General features: G+C 59.0%; 1 protein-coding gene across 2 annotated transcripts in view; it reads left to right on the top strand.

The window, feature by feature from the left end:
• RPTOR (regulatory associated protein of MTOR complex 1) overlaps positions 1-22,110 on the top strand; it is a 78,317-nt gene that overhangs the window by 3,496 nt on the left and 52,711 nt on the right. For both annotated transcript variants that reach the window (XM_036340134.1, XM_036340136.1), the window contains exon 2: positions 20,651-20,753. In XM_036340134.1, the coding sequence (XP_036196027.1) occupies positions 20,651-20,753 (103 nt within the window). The remainder of the gene's footprint in view (positions 1-20,650; positions 20,754-22,110) is intronic.

Below are 22,110 nucleotides of genomic sequence, written 5' to 3'. Positions count from 1 at the left end.
GTGGGTTAGGGGTGCCGCCAGCGGGTTAGGGGTGCCGCCAGCAGGTTGGGGGTGCCACCAGCGGGTTAGGGGTGCTACCAGCAGGTTAGGGGGTGCTGCAAGAATCCTTAAAACATGCAGAACCTGACTATTTACTGGGCACTAACCAACCTTCCTCCCTTCCTTTCTTTTTTTCTTCTTTTTGTTAATCCTCACCAGAGCACATTTTTCCCATTGGTTTTTACAGAGAGTGGGAAGGGCGGGGGAGAGACAGAGAGAGAGAGAATCATCGATGTGAGAGAGACACATCAATTGGTTGCCTCCCGCATGCACCCCAGCCATGGCCAGCAGTCGAGCCTGCAACCAAGGTATGTGCCCTTGACCAGAATTGAACCCATGACCCTTCAGTCCGTGGACCGACACTCGATAACCACTGAGCAAACTGGCCGGGGTGCACTGGCCCCGTTTGCCTTAGATTGTCCAATTAAAAAATTTGGCAACAGCCAATGCAATAGCTGTCCGTTGTAAATGGATAAAAACTGTACCTAATTTTTTATCAGATTGGCAAGAAGTGTATTTTTCGGTGTGGCGCAGAATCTTGGTAATCAGTTCAGGTGCCATGAGATGAAAAGGCTGGAAATCGCTGGCCTCCACACGACTTCCCATGGGCCCTTGTCTGCCCTGAGTGCGGGCGGTCTTGGCTTCGTCCAGGGATCAGTGTGCAATGCCTGCACTCTTATTTTGTCCGTATTTAGTGGCTGCTTCCTGGTGTCCTATTTATTGACGTGGCTAAGGATCCCTGAAGGGGACTGGCCACTCCAAAGAGTGCTCTGCCACTGAGCATGGCTCTCTCTTACAGAGCTGCCCCCCTCCCACCCCCGTGCGCACGCCCCTCGCTGCTGCCACTGCGGCCTTTGCTGTGAATCAGTCCTGCTTGTCCAATGCGGCCACTGTGTGTGCTCATTAAATGCTGTTATCAGATTGCTCTGTTGTTTGGCTAATTCTGTTATGAGGATACATGTGCATCAATAGCATGTGTGGCTTGTAATTTTCAAATAACTAGACTTACGTGGATTCCAGTTCAAAGGGAACCATTCGTAGACCCATGGCTAAAACAGACGCGTCTAAACCAACCGCCCGTTGCGGTTTACTGTGACGCTTCACAGGGATCAGCGTTCATTCCCACCGGAAGGTGGGCATGGGGGCTCCCTGGCCTCAGGTGACCTCTGTCCTCGCGTCTGTGGGCTGAATGGGAAGCCGGGGGCAGAGGCGGTGACCTGCCTCCCAGCAGGTGTGGCTGCGATGAGCCGTTTCCCAAACCCGCTTCTAGGCGGGCGGGCGGGCTCTTTGTGAGCCTGGCTTTGAGTCCCTGGTGAAAGCGAGTAGATACATTAAACTAAGGCAAGGACCGTGAGGGTACATGGTGGCACTTGGCGTATGTGGTCACACCGCAATCTTGCCTTCTCCACTCCCTCCTTTCCCCACCTTCTTCTTTCTCCGTTTACTCCAGCGAGGCCCTTCCCCCAGGCGCTGAGGCCGCCCCGCGGGGCCCTCTTTCCTGTTAAATCTGAGGTCGCCCTGAGTCCTTACCCTGTCTGACCTCAGTGCTTTCCACTTGCTCCGAGTCTCTAACTGCTCCTCCTCAGCCCCTTTGCTTATGGCCGCTAAGGGTCTCGCTGATGGCTTTAAATGCCATCTGCATGCCCCCAGCCTCCAGCCCCTAATGCTCAGTTCTGACCTGTGCCCGGGACTCCGTCTCAGACACCCGCTGACCTGCTTCGCCCTAGTTTCCCCCTCAGCACACCACCACCACCACCACTCGTTCAGGCCGAGTCCAGAACTGGCCCTCAGCTCCTTCCTCGTCGCCCTGTAAGTTCATAGAACCAGCAGTTTTGTCTCCAAAGCATGACCGTCTGTCAGACCGCCTCGCTTTGTCTCCGCCTTCTGTGCGGCTCCAGCTGTGCTGACCGGCCTCCCGGCACCGCACTCGCTGTGCTGTCCATCCTGCACCAGAGGCCAGAGGGCGCTCTTAAAAGTGAGTCGGAGTCCCTGAGGGCCTGCTGCCTCCCGCCGGCTCCTGGGTGTGCGGAGCGGCCTGTTGTTCTTGCATCTGGAGGATTGGTTTCCACCAAAAGTTTGCCATGTTTTCATCCCCGTCCCGCCCCCGCCCCCTTGAGTCTTGCAGAACTGCAGTTACATTTCTTCTAGATCAGCGGTTCTCAACCTGTGGGTCGCGACCCCTTTGGCGGTTGAACAACCCTTTCACAGGGGTCGCCTAAGACCATCCTGCATATCAGATATTTGCATGACGATTCATAACAGTAGCAACATGACAGCTATGAAGTAACAACGAAAATAATGTTATGGTTGGGCCACAGCATGAGGAACTGTATTTAAAGGGCCAGAAGGTGGAGAACTGCTGCTCTAGGTGCTTGGTGCCACCCTCCCAGGCCCCTCCTGCCTTTCTGTTTCCGTTCCCATGGTTCTGTAGCAGTGTCTTCCTGCTCCCTTGTTTGTTCTCCTGCGGTGTTTAATAGGTTGCTAAGCCCATCCATTGTATTTTCCATTTCAGATACTATATTTTTATTCTCTAGAAATGGTCTTTTTTCTTAATGTGTTAAAAAAAATTTTTGGCCCTAGCCGGTTTGGCTCAGTGGATAGGGCGTTGGCCTGTGGACTCAAGGGTCCTGGGTTCGATTCTGGTCATGGGCACATGCCCAGGTTGTGGGCTTGATTCCCGGGCGGGGCGGGGGCCATGCAGGAGGCAGCCAATCAATGATTCTCTCTTCATTGGTGTTTCTATCTCTCTCTCCCTCTTTCTTCCTCTCTGAAATCAATAAAAAAACTATATTAAAAAAATTTTTTTTGCATATTTTTATTGATTTCAGAGAGGAAGGGAGAGGAAGAGAGACAGAAACATCAATGATTAGAGAGAATCATTGATTGGCTGCCTTCTGCACGTCCACACCAGGGATCGAACCCACAACCCAGGCATGTGCCCTTGACCAGAATCGAACCTGGGACTCTTCAGTCCGCAGGTCGACGCTTTATCCACTGAGCCAAACCAGCCAGGGCTAGAAATGGTCTTTTTATAATTTATATTTCTCTTTTTTTGTTCATGTTTCCCTTTAAATCCTTGAATAAATTCATAATGTCCTTTTTTTTTTAATCCTAACCCAAGAATATTTTCCCATCGATCCTTAGAGCAGAAGTGGGGGGAGGAGCAAGAGAGAGAGAAAAATATCAGTGGAAGAGAGACACATCGACTGGTTGCTTCCCACATGCACTAGGGCTGGGGTCAAACCTGCAACCCAGGTGTGTGCTCTTGACTGAGAATCGAACCTGAGACCCTTCAGTGCGCAGGGCAATGCTCCAACCACTGGGCACACTGGCAGGGCTGTAGCATCTTAAAGCTCCTGTCTGTTATTCCCGCCCTCACTGCCTCTGTTCTGTTGGCGATTTTCTCTGCTCGCGGGCCACAGTCTCCTGCTGTCACTCACCTGCTGGCCGTGGGCTGGACGCTGGGCTCAGGAGTGTGACGTCCAGTGGTCGTTGTCATCTCAACAGGCTGAGTGGTGTCCGGGCAGGAAGTCACTGCCCAGCGATTAGCTTCATTCTCTGAAGGCCGGTTCCCGGCTGCGTCTGAGCGGTCAGGCAGGCTGCCACCCTCGGCGCCGCCGGGCCTGGCCCTGTTTGCTCCTGTGGACTCACCTGGAGCCACGTCAGCCTCACCGCATGTATTTCCTTTTCCAATATGTTTTTATTGACTTCAGAGAGGAAGGGGGGGGGGGGGGGAGAGAGAGAGAGAGAGAGAGAGAGAGAGAGAGAGAGAGAGAGAGAGACATCGATGATGAGAGGGAATCATTGATCGGCTGCCTCCTGCACGCCCCCTACTGGGGATCAGGCCCACCACCCAGGCGTGTGCCCTTGATCAGAATCGAACCCGGGACCCTTCAGTCCACAGGCCGACACTCTATCCACTGAGCAAACCAGCTAGGGCTCGCCGCATGTATTGTCTATGTTGCTGTCATGCTACATAGAATGCTATGTGACTGCAACATAGACAGTAGTGGAGACGGGGTGGCCCAGAAAGCCTGACTATGGCTCTGGCCCTTGGCAGAAAGGGGCTGGGGTCTGGCTTAGCCCGGCACCTAAGGTGCAGCCTTCTGGGTGTTGGGTGAGGCCCCTTCTCCCTGACTTGTTGGGACGTGGGTGCTTCCCACCCTCACCTGTGCTTTGATCCCCGGCCTCCTGGAGACTCACTCAGCCCTCTGTGCCGGCACTCGGCCCAGGACGTGGGGACCCTGAGTTCCGAGCTCCCGCTGCAGCACCCCTCCCCTCCCCTCCCCTCCCCTCCCCTCCCCTCCCCTCCCCTCCCCTCCCCTCCCCTCCGCGCTCGGCCTCTCTTCCAGCTGCGGCTCCCTGCCCTGGTCTTGCCTCCTTAGCTCGTGACCCCTGTCTTGCTCTGCGTGGGGGCCCCTCTCCACACAGAAGCTCAGTGGGCCCAGGGCTCACCCCACATGCTGCTTCTCTCGGGATCACGCTCCTGCAGCGCCTGCGGGTCATGGTTGGCTTAGCTGTCTGGTTGTCTTGGTGGGAGGGCACCCTGGGTCATTAGGCGAGTGGAGGTCCCCCTACGGGTGACATGGAGGAGCCACGCGGGGAGACGGGGACTCGGAGACGTTTAGGGTGCGAGGCCAGGCACCCGTGTGAAGCAGGTTAGAGGCGCTGAGGTCGCTCCTCGCATTAATAAACTGTGCGTGCAGCTGCTCCCCCCCCCCCCCCCCCAGCGTCACTTTCCAGCTGAAATGTAGCAGTGACATGTGAGATGCCATCGTGCTGTGAATTAGCATACAGATGGGGCTGGAAGACCTGGCTGCGACCCCCCACCCCACCCCGGACAGTCAGTGCAGCCCAGGGGCGGGGCCTCTCTCCCGATGGAAGCATTTGCGTCTCACTGGGGTCTGTAAAGCCGGTGGGTCAGAGGTTGACGCTGAACGCTTGCTAAACATGTCACAGGATTTAAGCATAAAACCCTTTCCTGTGGCGGCGTTAGATCTAAACTGGCGCCTTGTCCCGCGGTCTCAGTGCCGGGCCTGGTGCTGCCTTCGGGGTTCAGGTGATCACACAGAATCCTCGGGGTGTCAGTCACCGTTAGAGCCCGGGAAGGATTGTCTGAGTGCTCTTCCCACTTAGATATTGATGAAAGAAGTCTCTCCCATCTTATTTGATCTGGCGAAGTTCCTTTTGTTTTTAATCCTCACCGAAGGACATGCTTTTTATTGTTTTTTTTTAGAGAGAGGGGAAGAGGGAGAGCGAGAGACATTGATGTGAGAGAGAAATATTGATCAGTTGCCTCCCGTGCACACACCGACTGGGAATTGACCCTGCCCCCTAGGTATGTGTCCTGGCCAGGAATCGAACCGGTGCCTTTTGGTGTACGGGACGATGCTCCAACCAACTGAGCCACCGGCCAGGGCTGAATTTATTGGGTGACATTGGTTAATAAAATTATGTAGGTTGACGGCTTTTGATAACTCTCACACGACTGCGTGGGTCTAATTCTCCTTCCAGCGCTGCACGCATGCTGCGTCTACATGTTGAGGCGGTGCGATGATGTCGTGCCCGTGTGAGAGCGCGTGTCGTGCACGTGGAGAGCGTGCGTCCTCCGGTGAACGCAGTCCGCACCGGGACGAGGTCACTGTCTGTCCCTCGCGTGCTTCTTGCTCCGCATCTGTTGCCTCAGCAGCGCGGCTCCGTGTCCTCCCGGCGGCAGGTGCACTGCTTGTTTCTGTCCCTTTACAAACCTGTCTGTGTCCTTCTGCTTTTCATATGTTTGTTGTAAACAGCTTGTAGACGGAGTGAAAAAAAACTAGTCTGACAATTTTTGTCTCTTAACTGGAGCATTTAGTGTGTTTACATTTATTTGGGCTGAAATCTGCCGTCTTATTTTGTGTTTTCTGTGCCTGTGCTTTTTCTTTTTTATGCTTTTTGTGGGTCGGAAATACTTATTATTTAACGCCTTCCTTCCCTGTTTCTACCGGGACACACTGGTCCCCTCTCTTTGCAGTCATTCCCTAGAAACGGCGGGAGACGAGGAAGCGGGGTGAAGTTCGTCTCGACTTGGGCCCTTTCCTGGCAGCTTAGAGCCGGCCAGCCCTGCAGCCTGTGCTCCTGTGTGTCGGTGTCTGCGCGTCTTATTTATTTAAAATATATCTTTATTGATGTCAGAGAGGAGGAGAGAGGGAGAGAGAGATGGAAACATCAACGATGAGAGCGAATCGTGGATCGGCTGCCTCCTGCACGCCCCCTACTGGGGATCTAGCCCGAAACCTGGGCCTGTGCCTTGACTGGAATCGAACCCGGGACCCTTTGGTCTGCAGGCCAACGCTCTATCCACTGAGCCACACCAGCCAGGGCTCGCCGTGCATGTTATTTCGGGGCCAGCATTACCCGCACTCGCTGTCCCTGTGTCCTCCTGTCTGTGCTCTAGGTTCCCGCGTGTTTCTCACTCTGCTCGTCGGTCCCCTGGGAGCTCCGACCTCCGTGGGGTCCCTCTCGCGTGACGGGAGACTTGAGGCTCCCTCCCGGAGGCCTGCGATGCTGGGTTCCGTGTGCTCCTCTGACAAGACCTTGGCTTCGTCCTGGTCGGAGGTGCTTCCCGGGCCTGGAGCTCCAGCCTGTCACCCCTGCAGCTCCGCGAGGCCCCCGCCTCCCGTGGCCCTGCTGCGCTCTGCGGCCTCGGCCTCCATCGGCTGTTCCTCCCACAGCCCACGCCTGTCCGACGGCTCCAGGTTTCTATGGGGCTGGGCCCGGGGTGATGCTGGCGCCGGGGAGGGGGGCGCCCTGTCCAGTTTGCATGTGTGTGGGTGTTTCTGTCAGAATCGTGGTAGAGAGGGAGTTGATTCGGGGGGCGGGGGGGGGGGTGAAGCAAGCTGGTCACATTGAGCGTCAGAATTCCGCAGTGAGGGCGGCAGGCAGGGCAGCAGCACCACTGTGGGCAGCGTGCTTCCGTCCGTCCTCCCTCCAGGCTCCGCTGAGGGCATGCGGGGCAGGGCTAGCTGTGCGCGGCGACGGGGAGACCTCGCTTAGGCCCTAAGTAGCATCGAGCGAGGAGCACTGCTGCTGAATTAAAAACACGGAAAGGCCACATTCTGAGTTAGTGAACTAAAAGGCGGTTATAAAATACGAGCTCAAAATTCATAGCACATTAACTTGCACATAAATAGTCATGATTTTAAATAATGGTGTCCTTCTCCGTGTCGCAGTCTTTCCTTATTTCAGGCTTCACGTGCCCCCACAGACCGTGTTCCTGTGCGACGCCAGGTAACAGGGTGAGGAGTTATGTGGCTGTTGACACACACGCACCTTTTCAAGCTGCAGAGCAGAGAGTGGCCATGGGAGGTGTGTGGCCGCCTCCCGGCCTGCGACCGACCGCAGCCTCTTCAGGCCGGTCCTGCCCCTGCCCTGGTCTCCCCGCCCCCCGCCCCCCCCCCCGCTCTCCCCCCCCCCCCCCCCCCCCGCCTCCCGGCCTGCGACTGACCACAGCCTCCTCAGGCCAGCCCTGCCCCTGCCCTGGACCCCGCCCCCATCACGCAGCACTGGGAGCCCCGGGGTCTGGACATAAATCTCCTTCGTCTTGTGGTTTGCAGTTTTATTACTTTTACCTTTTAAAAAATTTATACTCGTAAGAAAGCCATTTTACAGAAGATTTGAAAAATCGAAGAAAATGGTAATAATAGTGAAATAATACTGCGGGCTACTGGAATGAATTCTGGAGTTTCCTTTCCTGCCATTTTCAAGTGCACATATGATTACATTGTTGCCATGTCAGATTGATACAGTTTATGTTTGATTTTTTTTGTATTTACCTTTTTATATGCAGTTTTTTATATTGTTAAATATTCCTGACGAATTTTTACGGCTCCTCATGCGTCCCAGGGAGCTGTGTTCACCTGTTGTTGGGTAGTCAGGTTCCGTGGGGCTCCCTCCCTACTGTGGGGGACTCGTCAGGGGGGGTCCGGGAAGGCAGCGGCTGGGCGAGGGGCACGGGAGGCAGTGGAGGCGGAGGCTGGGGCCGCGAGGCCCTGCCCCTTGGGCGGAGGCTCTGCTCCCAGCCTGTCCTGTGGGCACCCCTTTCTCCAGGGGTGGGGCCCTCACTTAGACCCACAGGTTCTGGACGAGGCGCCCCGTGGGGTTCGCAGGGAAAGGGCTCATTCTCGCATTTCCGATGGCGGCTGCAGGGGGAGTGGGCGCGGGGATGGCTCCGGGCCGCAAACGAAGAGGGAGGCGGACGCCCGCCCGGAAGTTTCTGGGCCTCGGTTTTCAAACTTGCAGCGTGTGTTCGCCGACGTGGTTTTCCGTGGAGGGTTCTTGCCGGGCGGTAGCGGGCTGTTCAGTACGCAGCCTGCGTGTGGATAGTTTTGTGCCCCTTCTCCCTCTCCTCGCTCAGCCCCTCAGTGAGGGGTGGCCTGGGGAGGCCAGCTTCTCCTCTCGTGTCCACTTCATGGCCTCGGTGTGCATGTGTGAGCCAGGCATGATGTCCGCCTCGCGGGATTGCCGTGCAGGTGGTCTGTTCAGCGCAGGCTGGTGCGTGCCAGCCGACCCGCGGTCACGGTGTGTCCGGTGAAGAACGGACTCCGAGAACGTGTGTCATGCAGGTGGTGCGCATCTCTGCAGAGGCTGGGCAGGATCGGGGTGGGGGTGGGGTGGGGGGGGTGGGGGGGCTGGGCAGGGCAGGGCGTGGCGCTCAGCTGGGGGCGTGGCGCCCAGGCGGGGGGCGGGGTTGCAAGCTGCAGGGGGGGGGGGCTGCCTGCACTTTTTTAAAAAAATATATTTTATTGATTTTTTTACAGAGAGGAAGGGAGAGGGCTAGGGAGTTAGAAACATCGATGAGAGAGAAACATCGATCAGCTGCCTCCTGCACGCCCCCCACTGGGTAAGTGCCCGTAACCAAGGCACATGCCCTTGACCGGAATCAAACCTGGAACCCTTGAGTCCGCAGGCTGACGCTCTATCCACTGAGCCAAACCGGCTAGGGCTGGCCTGTACTTTTACACACCTCTATCATGTCAATTCTTTTTTAAAAACAATATTTTTAAAATTTATTTCACAGAGGAAGGGGGAGGGGGAGAAGGATGGAAGCATCACTGATGAGAGAGAAACACCCATCTGCTGCCTCCTGCACGCCCTGTTGAGGGCGATGCTCAACCACTGAGCCACACTGGCCGGGCTCTCATGTCAGGTCCTTGTCAGTCAGGTCCGAGATGTTTTTCCTTTTGAAGCATAGATGAGAACTACGGGTCTTGATTACTAAGATAAATGCATTTTTCTTTAATATACTTGATATTTACACACCATTGATTTTACTGTAACCAGTGCCTGGGAAGATTAGTTGAAGGGTGTAAATAACTTTTCCTAGTTAAAAACCAGATTTTGATTTGCTGTTAAAGTCGGGAAATGCTCACAGCGTGACTGAGGAGGACACGGGGCCCGGGCTGCCTGTGCGTGGCCAGGGGACGGCGTGGGGCACAGCTCTCAGAGGACGGTGGCTCCGCGCTTTCGTTTGTAGCCACATTTACGGTAAAACCGCTTCAAAGGAAACACGGGTCAGAAGTGAGTGCGAGCCGTGAGGAGCGGGTGGAGAGGGCGTCCCTGCCCCGAAGCTCACGGTCCCCACAGATGGGAGCAGGACCCAGCGCTTTCCCTCAGGGGGGGTGGGAGCCAGAGCCACAGGCCCCTCCCCCCATGAGCCCACTGGGCTCGCCCGAGGCTGCCCTTTTAAACTCAGAGCGACACTGAGGCGATTTCAAAGACGTCTGCAGTCATCCTCCTGGTAGGTGCCCCCCCCCCCCCCCCCACCGGCCATGCTGCGGCTTCGCGTGCAGTTGGTCTGACGTTCTTAAGTGGTTAGCTCTTTATTTCCATTCAAGGCTTTCATCCCGAGGCTGTGCCAGGAGGAGGACCCAGATCCACCGTGTGGTTGGCTGGTTGCTTCCGTAGTTAGAAAGGCAGCCGGGCAGTAAAGCAGTTGATTTTTAAGTGTTTGAAAAATAATCGATTCCGCAGTGGGTGCGGCTCCCCTAAGAGCGGGCGGTGTGTCCGGCTGCGACTTCGCTTTTCCAGGAGAACATCTGGAATCACACACCTGCGACCGCCTCCCCTTCATGAACCAGGGTGCACGTCCTTACTGCGTGTTAGGCCCTTCCCACGCGCAGGCGGAGGGTATGCTGACGCGTCGGGAGGGGCAGGTACTCGTGCGGGTGGCGGATGGGTTGCACATGGTCTTGAGGGATGGCATGCTGGTGGAAGGTGGTCAAGCAGAACAGGGTGCGCTGACCATCCTGCCCTGGCTCCCACCTCCCCTCGTGCCCCCCCATAGTTCCCTGCCCCTCCCCCCCCTTCATATTCCTGTTTTCTTCGCAGTTGCAGGAGTTCAGGTAAACACTTAGCAGTTCCCGGGGCAGCCTTAGACAGGGGAGCTCACTGTTTGATGCCCTGTCCCCGCCCCCTCCCCCCAGGCCCAGGCGTGCCTGGGGCATCTTATTTCCTCCTGGCTGTTCTGTTTGGAGAGGCCTTCACAGCCTTCACAGGCCCAACACCTGACGGCCAAGGGCAGAGGCCCCTCAGGGCGAGTGGGGAAGAGCAGGGAATGAGTGGGGAAGGGAGGGCTTGCAGGGACTTGGCAGGCTCCCCTCCAGCCCCAGGGCCCAGCACAGCGGACTCGCCCCTCCCCGGGACCAGCAGCCTGTCGTGCCATCCTGGTGGAACCCTCCAGGAGTGGCTGCATGGCCATCGCCGGGAGGGGTGCGTTTCTGTGTGGCCAGGGGGGTGCTTCAGGGGTGGGAAGGGGACAGCAGGCGGCCCTGGACGCCGGTGCTTTGTGGCTCAGAGTGAGGGGATCGTTAGTGACTGAACATGGTTTCCTGTGAAAAGGGGCGTTGCTACCTGCCTCCCAGGATCGATGGTCTAGCGCAGCCATGGGCAAACTACGGCCCATGGGCCAACTACGGCCCGGGATCCAGCCCGTTTGAAATGAATAAAACTATTGAAAAAAAAGACCGTACCCTTTTATGTAATGATGTTTCCTTTGAATTTATATTAGTTCACACAAACACTCCATCCATGCTTTTGTTCCGGCCTCCGGTCCAGTTTAAGAACCCATTGTGGCCCTCGAGTCAAAAAGTTTGCCCACCCCTGGTCTAGCGGCCATGCCTGTGCGAACCAGGAAGGCACTTCCTGTCCTTGAAAATTGGACTGTGTGGACCCGAGAGCCCGAAGCTCACCTGCACTCAGAGAAACGGAACCAGTAGGTCAGGCTGTGCACAGGCTCATGGGTTCCGGAGGCTGACACGTCCCAAACCTGCAAGGGGGCCCCCCAGGGGCCAGGGGCCTCAAAGGCTGTCTGCTGCAGAGCCCAGTGCTGCCCGAGGAAGACCCTCTTTAGTCTACTCAGGCCTTCCGCTGGTTGGATGAGGCCCCCACGTCGGCAGTGGGGACCCATCGCTGGCACCAGGGCCCGCGTACTGGTCTCTGCGGAGGTGGGTTCCGGCCGCGCGGGGCATGGCGCGGAGCCTGCGGAGGCCGCGGCCTGTGCGGGTAGGTGGCGCCCTTGCTCGCTGTGTCCGCATGTGGCGTCGGTCCGAGTGGCACAGGAGACCTGTCAGCAGCTGGACTGCTCTGCGGAGCTCATTCTCTGCTGGTAGGTTTCACTGGGAACAAGAGAGAAGCGCTCGCTGGCTCAGGGGAGCGGGAGGGCTGGGTGCCTGTGCGCCGTGAGGGTCACAGCTCTCTGGGAACGAGAACTGTGAAGACCTCAACATTTCAACTCGACGGTGACTCCAAATCTCAGCCCTTCGAGAGGAGGGGGTTCTCGGGGAGGCGCCGTGGGGTCTCCTGCCCCCGCGAGGCCCTGTGAGGCCTGTGACCCTCCCGGAGAGAAGCCCCTGGGAGAGTGACTCACGTCGTGTCACTGCCGCACGTCCCAGTGGCGTCGTTTCAGCGTCTCTGAGCCTCTCCCTCCATTGCCTTGTGGTCGCCCCTCTCCTGCAGAGCCTCTCTCTCTCTTCCCGCCGGTGCGCATGGCCTCATACTTTTCCAGAAACACTTGTTCTCCTGGGGAAACGGGAACTGTTCTGAACTCGTAGTTAAATCAAGTCTTTGGTAGCTGGCACGTCAGGAAATTTGGTGAAAATAAATGATCTCAGATGTGTTGGGACATCACCGGCAAGATGCTGCCCGGGCCCTGGCCGGTGTGGCTCAGTGGACAGCGCTGGGCTGCGGACCGGGTTTGATTCTGGCCAAGGGCATGTTCCTTGGTTGCAGGCTCCATCCCAGCCCGGGCCCTGGTCAGGGCTCCTGCAGGAGGCTACCAATCGATGTGTTTCTGTGACATCGATGTTTCTGTCTCTCCCTCTCTCTTCCACCCTCTCTAAAATCAATAGAAAAATGTCACAAGGTGAGGATTAAAAAAATAAAAGTGAGGAAAAAACACGATGCTGCCCGAGTTCAAACCCTTAGAGCAAGGCAGGGGTATTGATACCCTTTCAGCTGGGGGAGGAGCAGGGGAGGGGAGGGGAGGGGCTTTGCTGTGAGGAGCCAGGGGAAGCAAAAGTGGGGAGGGCCAGCTGGCGAGGGACTGGACTCTGGGCTGGGAAGGATGTGCTGGGTGTGGAAGGTGCCGTCTTGTTCCGGACTCAGGGTCTGTCTGTCCTAGGATTCTGAGGCGCAGGGAGCTGTGCATCCTGGGCCAGCCCTGCCCACATGGTGGGGGTGCCATCGACCGCACGTGTCCTCACTATTACACCAGGTCTGTGTGCCTTAAGCATCATGCAGCTTAAGGACAGGTGTTTGCAAAGAGAATACGTGTGTGTGTGTGTGTATAAAGAATAGTTTATTTTTAGAGAGGGCGGAAGGGAGAGGGAAAGAGGAACATTGATGTGAGAGAGAATCATACCTTCCAGTGGGGATGGAGCCCGAAACCCAGGCATGTGCCTTTGACCGGGAATCGAACCAGCGATCTGGTGTGTGGGACGGTGCCCAGCCAACTGAGCCACACCGGCCCAGGGCCAAAGAGATTGAATTTAGGGCTGTTCACTTACCGTTAGAAGGAAGACGCTTACACTCCTAGTTGTGAAGAGGACCCCGGAGATTCACTTCATCAGGACGTGACTTTTATTTTATTTACTTAGAAGGGTGCTTCCATTCACTTCATTGCTTATTTTGATTGGATTTATTGGGGCGACATTGGCTAATGAGATGATGTGGGCTCCGGCAGTCCAGTTCTGTAATGCAGCTGTGTGCTGTGCTGTGTGTTCACCACCCCAAGTCAGGACGTGACTTGCAGATTGGGTTTAAGTATTGATGCCTGTTAAGCAAACACTTCAGTGACGAGAGGCTAGCACATTGCCGTCGGCATGAAAAACGCTCATTGCAAATCTGCCTGCTCTTAGCCGGCAAGCGTATGTGCAGTCTGCTGCGTCCCGACAGGCACTAAATATTGTCCTGACGCGCGTTCCCTGTCCTCGGCCGGCCCGGGCTGGCGTTCCGGCATACATCACGGCGTGTGCGGGGTGGAGGGGAGCGGCGCGGCAGATGGAGGGCGTTGTGTGGTTCCGCGGGGAAGCCATACGTCAACTCCTGCCCGACCCCTGCTGACTGCGGTGCCATTTTTCTCCGCGATGGAGCCCGAGACAACTCGCAGGCTTTGCTAGACTGAGGGCCATGGAACAGGCTGGTGCCTCCTTCCTGCCCCGGTGCTCCCAGAAGTGGCAGCCACATCAGGATTCAGGTGACGTGTGTGGCCAGGATTCTGCCCCGAAGTCCCCTTTTTGAGAAAGAATTAAAAAGAGAAAACAGCACCAAGGTTTGGGCAAGCAGCTGCCCCTTAAGGTGTCTGAGAGTGTTGTGACCTCCCGCTTGCCCGCCCTACACAGCTCCCCTTGGCCGCGGAGGCCCTGGCCAAGCTCCTGAGTGGACACAGGGCAGGGAGAGTCCGTCCTCATGCCCAGGGGCAGCTGGCCCAGGGCTGAGTCCCGTGCTCTTGAGAGGCCGGCTGGTTCCCGGGTCGTCTGCCTCCTGCTGACGTTCAGGGCTTTGCCGCAAGGGGAAGCATTGATTTGTTCTCTGGAACCCACACTCACCAGCGAAGCAGAAACCTAAGGCTGCTGCGGGGGGGGGGGGGGGGGGGGGCGGGCAGGGCGTTTGCAGCGTCCCCAGGGCCAGGGGAGGGGCTGGGTCACATGGAGGGGATACCCTGGGCTGCTGGGGAACCAGGTGGGGCCTCCTCTCGGAGAGGCAGGGGCAGCTGTTTCCTGAAGACGACTGAGCAGGCAGGTGGGGGCGGCGGAGGGGGAGCCGGGGGTCAGCTGGCGGCGCCTGTGACAGGGCTGGGCGCGTGATGTGCGGACACTGAGGGCGTCGCCGAGGAAGAAGAATCAGCGCTGCGGCAGCTCCTTCAGCGCGAGGGATGGGCGGGGGGCCAGCGGAACGTGTTTTAATTGCTTTCTGAGGGAGTCAGCGAGGGGAGGGGTGAACGGGTTTCTGGGCCGAGCTGTTCTGGTGCTGTGTCCTCCACGGCCCCACGGCCGGCTCCTCCCGGAGAACCCTCAGGGGCCTCTGACCCCGGACCGGGGGTGTCGGGGTCGGCCGCATCCTCTTCAGTTCTCGTGGCTGAGGTCCTGTTACACCCGAGCTCGGCAGTCGAGCTCACTGCAGAGCAGGCTCCTCCACGTGTGGCATGTGTGTCCCGCGTGGACCGGGCCTGGGAGGCCATGCTGGTGGTCAGGGCAGAGACCCGGAAGGCGGCCTCCCCGCCGGGCACGGGCTCAGGAGGACCTGGTGCTGCGCGCTGACCGTACTGTGGGGGCTGCTTGCCTTGGGGGTCGGTGAGGAGCAGCAGTCACCCACGCAGGTGCCCTGGGGAGGGGCTGCTCCTGCAGAGGCCGGAGGAGAGGAGCCCCCCCCCCCCCCCCCCGCCTCAGGAGCTGGCCGTGGTGCTGCCCGCAGGGCTGGGGGCCTGAGCGCTCTCCGGAGCCTCTCTTCCAAGCACTTCTGGGAGCATCTCCCTCCCTGGAGGGGAACTTATTCCTGAGGCGTCCCCACACCCGGGAGCCTCTGGTGCCCGGGGCGCTGGGGGAGGCGTGACGTGAGTGCGCAGTCCTGTCGGGGCACTGCCGCTGTGCTGCTTCACCTGCAGCTGCACTTTGTGCGAACCCTCAGGGAGCAGCGGGAGGCAGCTGGCCGGCTGCTGGGGCAGCTGACCAGCTCGGTGCCAGGCTCGGTGCCAGGGTGTTGACGTGGTGCGAGGTCCAGCTCACGTCCTCCCGCCCCGGGCGCTGGGCTTCCTGCCGCAGGGCTGAGGAGAGCCACTTCCTCGGGCCTTTGCAGAGGCCCCCGAGCTACTGCTGGAGCAGGGTGGGGGGCCTCGGCCCTGGTCTGGAGACAGTCCCTCTCCCCCTCGTTCACCCAGCGCCTCCTCTGCACCCACAGGGCCCAGTGTCCAGCGTCAGAGGTGACGAGGCGCAGTCCAGGAGGCCCCCCGAGAGCAGGTGCCCGCCGGCCAGGCGCTGGTCTGGAGGCCTGGCCTCCGTGGCCGCAGGCACAGAGCAGAGGCCGAGGAGGGGCCGGCCGCCCCTGGTGCAGCTCCGGCCTTGAGCTGTGATTGAAATGGTTCCTGACGGGTGTCATTTTTGAAATTGGTTTTGTTTTTGAAGAAGAAGAAAAAACCAATCTAAATGTGTTTATGAGGCCCAGATTGGATTTTTCTTTAAAATTACTGCATCAAGAAGGGATTTTTTTTTTTTTTTTTTTTTTTTTGCCACAGCACTAAATCTAGTTTGCTTCCCTTCCTTTTCTTTTAAATAATAAGTTTTGCTGCACTTATTAGTGATTTTTTTATGGCTCCTTCAGGGATGTTGGATTCCTGTGCTTGGTTGTCTTGGCAGAAAAACCCATCAAGTGTGCAGACCTGCGCTTTCAGATGAGGCCTCGCTCCGTCCCGGTGCGGCGCCAGGTGGTGATGAAATGTGGCCGCTCGTGGGGCGGTCAGAGCAGACAGGGCGCTAAAGGAGAAATAGGAGCAGCACCAGTTGCCAGACTGGCGGCAGGGAAGGTGCGCAGTGCAGGCAGGCTGCGCACCCCTCGCCGGCCTGCATGGCCCCACCGAGGAGGCTGGGGGCGCTGGCGGGATGTGCGGGAGGCCTGGGGGCGCTGGCGGGATGTGCGGGAGGCCTGGGGGCGCTGGCGGGATGTGCGGGAGGCCTGGGGGCGCTGGCGGGATGTGTGCTGTCCACATCCTGTGAGATGCTGGGCCGTGGGTTTGATGATAGGTAGACTTGGTTTAGGCGGCGATAATGCTCAGAGGAGAATGGTGCCTGCAGACACCTTTACCAGCACGACAGTGAGATGAATGGAAATGTTGCTCTTTGTTATTTCATGTTTGTAACGCTTGCCACCTTTGCCCCCCCCCCCCCCCCCGCCTCGGCCTCAGGCAGCTTCTCATTAGAATTGCTCTGAATAATTGGGCCCTGGGGGGAGCTGACACCGTTTTGTTAGGATGAGGCTGCTTTCCGGTGGCCGAGAGGGCTGCTGGCAGCTGCTGCGCCCGTGGCCTGCTGGTCTCCAGCTGCTGTGTGCGTCTGGGCCTGCTGCTGGCTCTGAGGCCACATCTGGCCCTCCTGTGGGGACCCCTGAACCGCCTCCGCTCCAGACCTGCCACCTGGAGGATAGGCGTCGCCAGCACCAGTTCTAAATCCCAGGCTGCGGCCCAGAGGCTGCTTTGGGTACATGCTCAGGGCCCGGTGCTTCCTGAGTGTGACGGTCAGCGGTCTGCGGTCAGCGATGTTTCCCCGTGAGCTTTCTCTCCTCCTCCCTCCTGTGAGCCTGGAGGTGAAAGCCCGCCTGTGGGCTCACAGCGCCTTGCAGCCACGGGTCCTCAGTCCCTGGTGGGAGGCGGGTGGCCGAGTGTTGCTGATGCCCATGCAGTCACACCTCAGGGACGATTGTGGTGCCGAATGTTCCCTCCCATGAAGAGCCTTTGGAATTCTCAGTTCCGGGTGTCAGAACCCACACCGGCCAAGAGAAGCAGGAGAGGGACCTAGAGGCAGACCCTGACATCACAGAGATGGGGGGGGGGACGCCTCGGGGGGAGCCTGGAAGCCCTGCCGCGCGGCCCAGCTGGGTTCAGGACCTGGTTCCTGGGGGTGCATCTGCCTGGAGGAGCACAGGCCCGTGCTGGCCCCTTACCCGCAGGAGAGTGGAGACACACAGCGTGCTTCCCACTTGGGCGGCAGGGCCACGGGTAGGAAGCCACCAAGAGCCCGGGAGGGTCACAGTGTTGTGGGACTGCAGACGGCAGGGTGACTGCAGGTCCCCGTGGGCATGTGGGCAGGACCCGGGACAGGCCTGTGCCTTTCATCGCTGCCCACTGAGCACAGCTGTCAGACGTTGCGTCGAGTGCGTAGAGGGCTCTCCGTTTTCTGCTGCTCCTGCCCCTTCCCCGTGGCCACGCCTGGTGCAGGCTGCTGTTTCACGCTCAGCTCCCTGGCTCCCTCCCTCCCTCCACTGTCTTCCGCCCCAGGAGGGCCTGCTGTAGACTCCACCTCACCCTCCACCAGGCGTGGGGACCTCGGCCCCACCCAGAGGCTGAGGGAGAGGAGGAAAAGCCACCCTCAGCGACCTCGGACCGTGACCTCGGACCGCCACGTCGTGCATGCCCGTCACCACCCGGCCCAGCCAGCATGGCGCTTCCCGGCCGGGCCTCTGTGCTTGTGAAGCCTGCTCCGGCTGACCCTGTGGCGAATGAGGACAGAGAGATGGCCCTGGGCGGGCGGCTGAGCCCATGGTGATGCTGCGACGCAGCCGCCCGTGGCCTCACATGAAAGAACTCTGAACAGCCTTGAGTCCTCCCGTGGACGCCCCTGGGAGAGGCCCTGCGGGGGGCCTGGTGTCCTCCGGGCCGGGGCCGGGAGGGGTCGAGGCGGCTTCGCTTGCTTTGCCAGGACATGCGCTCGCGGGACCGAGGTGACTGGGTTGGGGGCAGCGCTGTCCGCAGGGACGCCGTCTGCCTCGCACGCCTGCGTGCGCTCACCTGCCTCCCTTTCCTCGCCATCGCTTGCGGTTGCCTTGGCTACCGGCCTGAGCTTCAGCGAAGCGAGCGAGGCCTTGTCTCTCTCTTCAGAAGGCAATAAAATGACGTATGCGTACACGCACACACATCAAACACCCTTGACGGTGTGACGCTTTATTACTTTCCCCGCACTCGCACCTGTCACACGTGTTGATGGCAGAGATTTGAAAACACACAAGAGGCCCGTCCAGGGAAGAGGAGGCCGCCGCGTTTCCGCTCCTCGGGGCCGGCCGCGCGCCCCGTGTGGCCAGCCGGGTCCTTCGCGTGTGCTCCGCATCTGGAGCACCAGCCACGCACCCTCGCACCCTCCTCTCCGCACAGGCTCTGCGGGCTGCGCCCAGGCCCCGACACCCCGAGAACGGGCCTCGTCTAAGGGCTGCTTGGGGGCCCCGTTCGCTGCCACTCGGCTCACCTTTTACCAGCAGAGCTCCCCGCGGGCTGTGCTCCTGCAGACCTGCTGCTCACTCCCGCTCTGCCCCGCACCCGGGCCCCTGGGCTCCCCGGAATAAAGTTCGCCATGTTTGGGCTTTATCTTGCCCGGTTACCCAGAGTTGAGGTGTCCGTGTGTGTATGTCTGAGACAGATACGGATTCTTCTGTTTTCTCTACCCCTTTGCGACAAGTATGTATTCTTTTCCTTTTCAAGGGAAGGGGACCGGGGGGTCAGTCGGATGTGTGTGCGTGTGAATTTCACCCGGAAGGCGTTACAGGAAAAGGCGGTCATCGTGCCCTTACCAGCGCCCAGGGGTCACAGCTGGGCCTGTGGGCGGCACAGGGACACCGCTAGTTCCCGCGGGGATCTCGGTCCCTTAGAAACCCTCTGAGAGGTTCTCCCGCTGAGAGCCACTCCGGGTGAGGGAATTGTGGGGAGAGATGGCGACCAACTGGCGTGTCCAGGCCGCACACTTCCGCCATCACTTCGTGTTGTACCGTCTCAAAATGATGCTCTTTGCAAATTTAAAATTAACTTCTGGGAACATAACTGTCATCTCCAATCACATTGCCCTGGAGAGGAAATGTGTTCGAGTCCAAATGGTTATTTTATGTATTATTAGGCCATTTTTGGCGATTAAATGGATAGCCCTTACATTTTCTTAATGCTTAACTGTATTATTAAAAAACATTAATCTAGAATTTTTGGAATGAGGTTACCATAGAAATGAAAATAAAATACGGAAAAGACACTTCAGGGTACAGCTAAGGATGTAAAGCTCCCACGCCTGGAGTCAGGCTGACGCCGCTAACATTCGTAGGGGAGCGGCCGTGGGACACGCTGGCGGCTCCAGACGCTTCCTGGTCACGTCTGTTGCCAACTGTGGCGTTACGTGGGCAGTTAAGTGTGGGGCAGACACGTCTTCCTAGTTCAGGGTTGTATTTTTGACGTTTGTTTCTTGTTTTCTTAAAAGGTGTAGCACAGGGGGTCGGGCGAGGTGTGTGTGTAAGCGAACCCTTTCACGTCTTCATCTGCGGAGTGTGGCGTGTCTCGCCCGCTGTCCGAGCCTTGCTTCCCGCTGCTCCCCGTGAGGCAGCCACGGAGAAACCCCTGCGCTCAGTGTGTTGGGCGGGGCAGGGCGGAGCCGGCTCGAGGGCAGAAAAGTGATTCCAGCGCTTCCACTAGTATTTCTGTCTGAGGGACTTAGAGCTTCGGAAACAAGAACTTTAACAATCAAAGCAGAAATTATTTCTCTTACTAGAATTTTAAAAAGTTCATTAGCTGCGGCTGTGGAGGTGGAGGTGGAGGTGGAGGGATTGTAATTTGTCTGGAGCGAGGGCTGCGGGGAGGCCTCGAGCAGTGGCTGCGGGCAGGCCCAGGCGCGGGAGCGGCTCGGGCCGGCCGGGCAGGAGTTGGGGCTCACAGCTGCAAGGCCCCCTGCTTGAGATGCTGTCCCCCCCCCTCGGGGGTTTTTTCTTTGAGTGACCGATGCACCTAACGTGCATCTGAGGGAGTGAACGAAGGAGGAGGACCAGATCTCTGCTGCGCATCCAGACAGGTGGCCTGGCTCCCTGGTCCAGGGACGCTGGGGCGGGGTGGGGGGGGACAGGTGTGGGGAGGTGTCTCGGTGACGCCTCCTCAGTGACGGACCCAGGCTGTGGTGTGTCAGAGACATGAGATGGTAAACACCAGACGAGGGCAGTGCTTTCCTGGGGAGGGAGGTGTGAGTCAGCCAGCTGGGGCCGGTGTGCACGCGCAGGAAACCCACGGAGGAGCCAGAGGAGCCGCCGGACAGCGCGGCCTCTCCCTCAGCGCAGAGCGACCTTAGCTGACGGTGTGAGTCAGTGCAGGGGTTTTGCAGAGGAATTTGGCAGAATGTTACAAGCGCCTGAAATGGTGACGCTTTTGATGAAGCACTTCTTTCTGGAAACGTGTCCTGGGGAAGCCTCGCCTGCCGTCTGCCCCCTTTACTCCCCGAGCCCCTCCAGGGAGAGCACCTGTGTGCAGGAGGGGGCGAGGCTGAGGCGGGGCGCGGAGCTGGACGTCACGGCTTCCGGGACGTGTGCAAACCGGCCTCAGACTAAATGTTTGTTCTTCCTGTTGCGTTTGCAGATGAAGACGGTCAGCGTCGCCCTGGTGCTGTGCCTGAACGTTGGGGTGGACCCTCCGGACGTGGTGAAGACCACGCCCTGCGCGCGCTTGGAGTGCTGGATCGGTGAGTCCTGAAGGCCACGGGCGGAGCTCCGGGCCGGCCAGGCGTCCCTCCCACCCTGGTCCCAGGGGCTGGCGCCCTTTTCTGTAAACCTGGGACGGGGCGTCTTTCCGGAGCCCTGGACCTGTAAGTTGTTGGTCACACTCATCTGTGGTTTGTGGTGGAGAGAGTTTCAGGGAAAATTAATAAAATCATGGCTATTGGGTTACGTCCTTTTCTCCTTTAAATGTGCCCGCATCTGGCGCTAACGGCCTAGTCACCGTCTCACAGTGGGATGACTGACACCTGCGTGCCGGTGGCTCCCTCCTCAGGGAGCCGGAGCCCCGGGCCTCACCGTCAGGGGGGTGTGAGCAGAGGTTTCGGGGGCAGGGGTGCTGTCCTCAGCGCGACCTGTCGGGGTGCAGCTGACGGACCCATTGCTGCTCACAGCCGCCTCGTCACCGGGCCGGGCAGGTGCCCTGGCTCCGCAGCAAGGTCCCACTCCCGCTGTCATCCGTGAGTGGTTTGGGCGCGGTGCTCTGAGACCACGCAAGCCCTGCCTCTTCCCACGCCCCGCTCACTCCCCGTGAGCTCACGGTGTCCTCACGCAGTGGATGACGATCCGACATTGTCATCGTTGTCATCCCCACGGGCCGCTGCGGCCTTGCTTCTGTCGTCCTTTGAGGCCGTCCTTCCCTGCCGGCCACTCTCGTTTTCCTGCCGAGTTGCCGGGACAGCCATTGCCCCAGGCATGCGGGTCTGGGAAAGGCAGGGACAGGAGACACCGATGAGAGAGAAGCATCCTAGACTGCTGCCTCCTGCATCCCTCCGCCTCACTGTCCTGCCCGACCGCACACACACCTCACACCAGAGACGCCGTTCTCTGCTCAGGGCAAGTGGGCAGCTGGCGAGGAGCCAGGCTCTTCCTTCTGTTCGTGTCTGTGGACCGCGTGCGCGTGGCCCACACGTGGGAGCGGCGGCTCCAGAGGCTCTGGGAGTCCGTGCTTGTGAAGTGGCACTTCAGGTTTTCAGGGCGACAAGAGCCACACGCCAGGAAACACAAGCAGACAAGGCACCGCTGCTCTGTAAGCGCGCGGCCTCCGGGGCGCCCGCGTCTCCCGCTGAGGCCGCCGCTGCCCTGGGAGGCCGAGGCCGAGGATCCCAGCCACGGGCCCTTAGCTGCTGGGGGCTGAGCAAGAGGCGGCGGTCGAGGGCTGGATGGAGGCGGTGGCGGCCGAGGCGCAGCTGGGCCTACGGAGCATCAGCACAGGCTTCCCACGTGGACGTGGGGCCCACCCAGCAGGTGGACACGTGTTCACGTGGAAACCCAGGTGGTGAGCTCAGCGGTGGCCACAGGGACCCGGGAGCCGTCCTCCTCACA

Source organism: Myotis myotis, unplaced genomic scaffold (assembly GCF_014108235.1).
Source record: "Myotis myotis isolate mMyoMyo1 unplaced genomic scaffold, mMyoMyo1.p scaffold_m19_p_17, whole genome shotgun sequence".
In the NCBI taxonomy this organism is placed as follows: domain Eukaryota; kingdom Metazoa; phylum Chordata; class Mammalia; order Chiroptera; family Vespertilionidae; genus Myotis; species Myotis myotis.
This window is presented reverse-complemented; position numbering and strand designations above follow the sequence as displayed.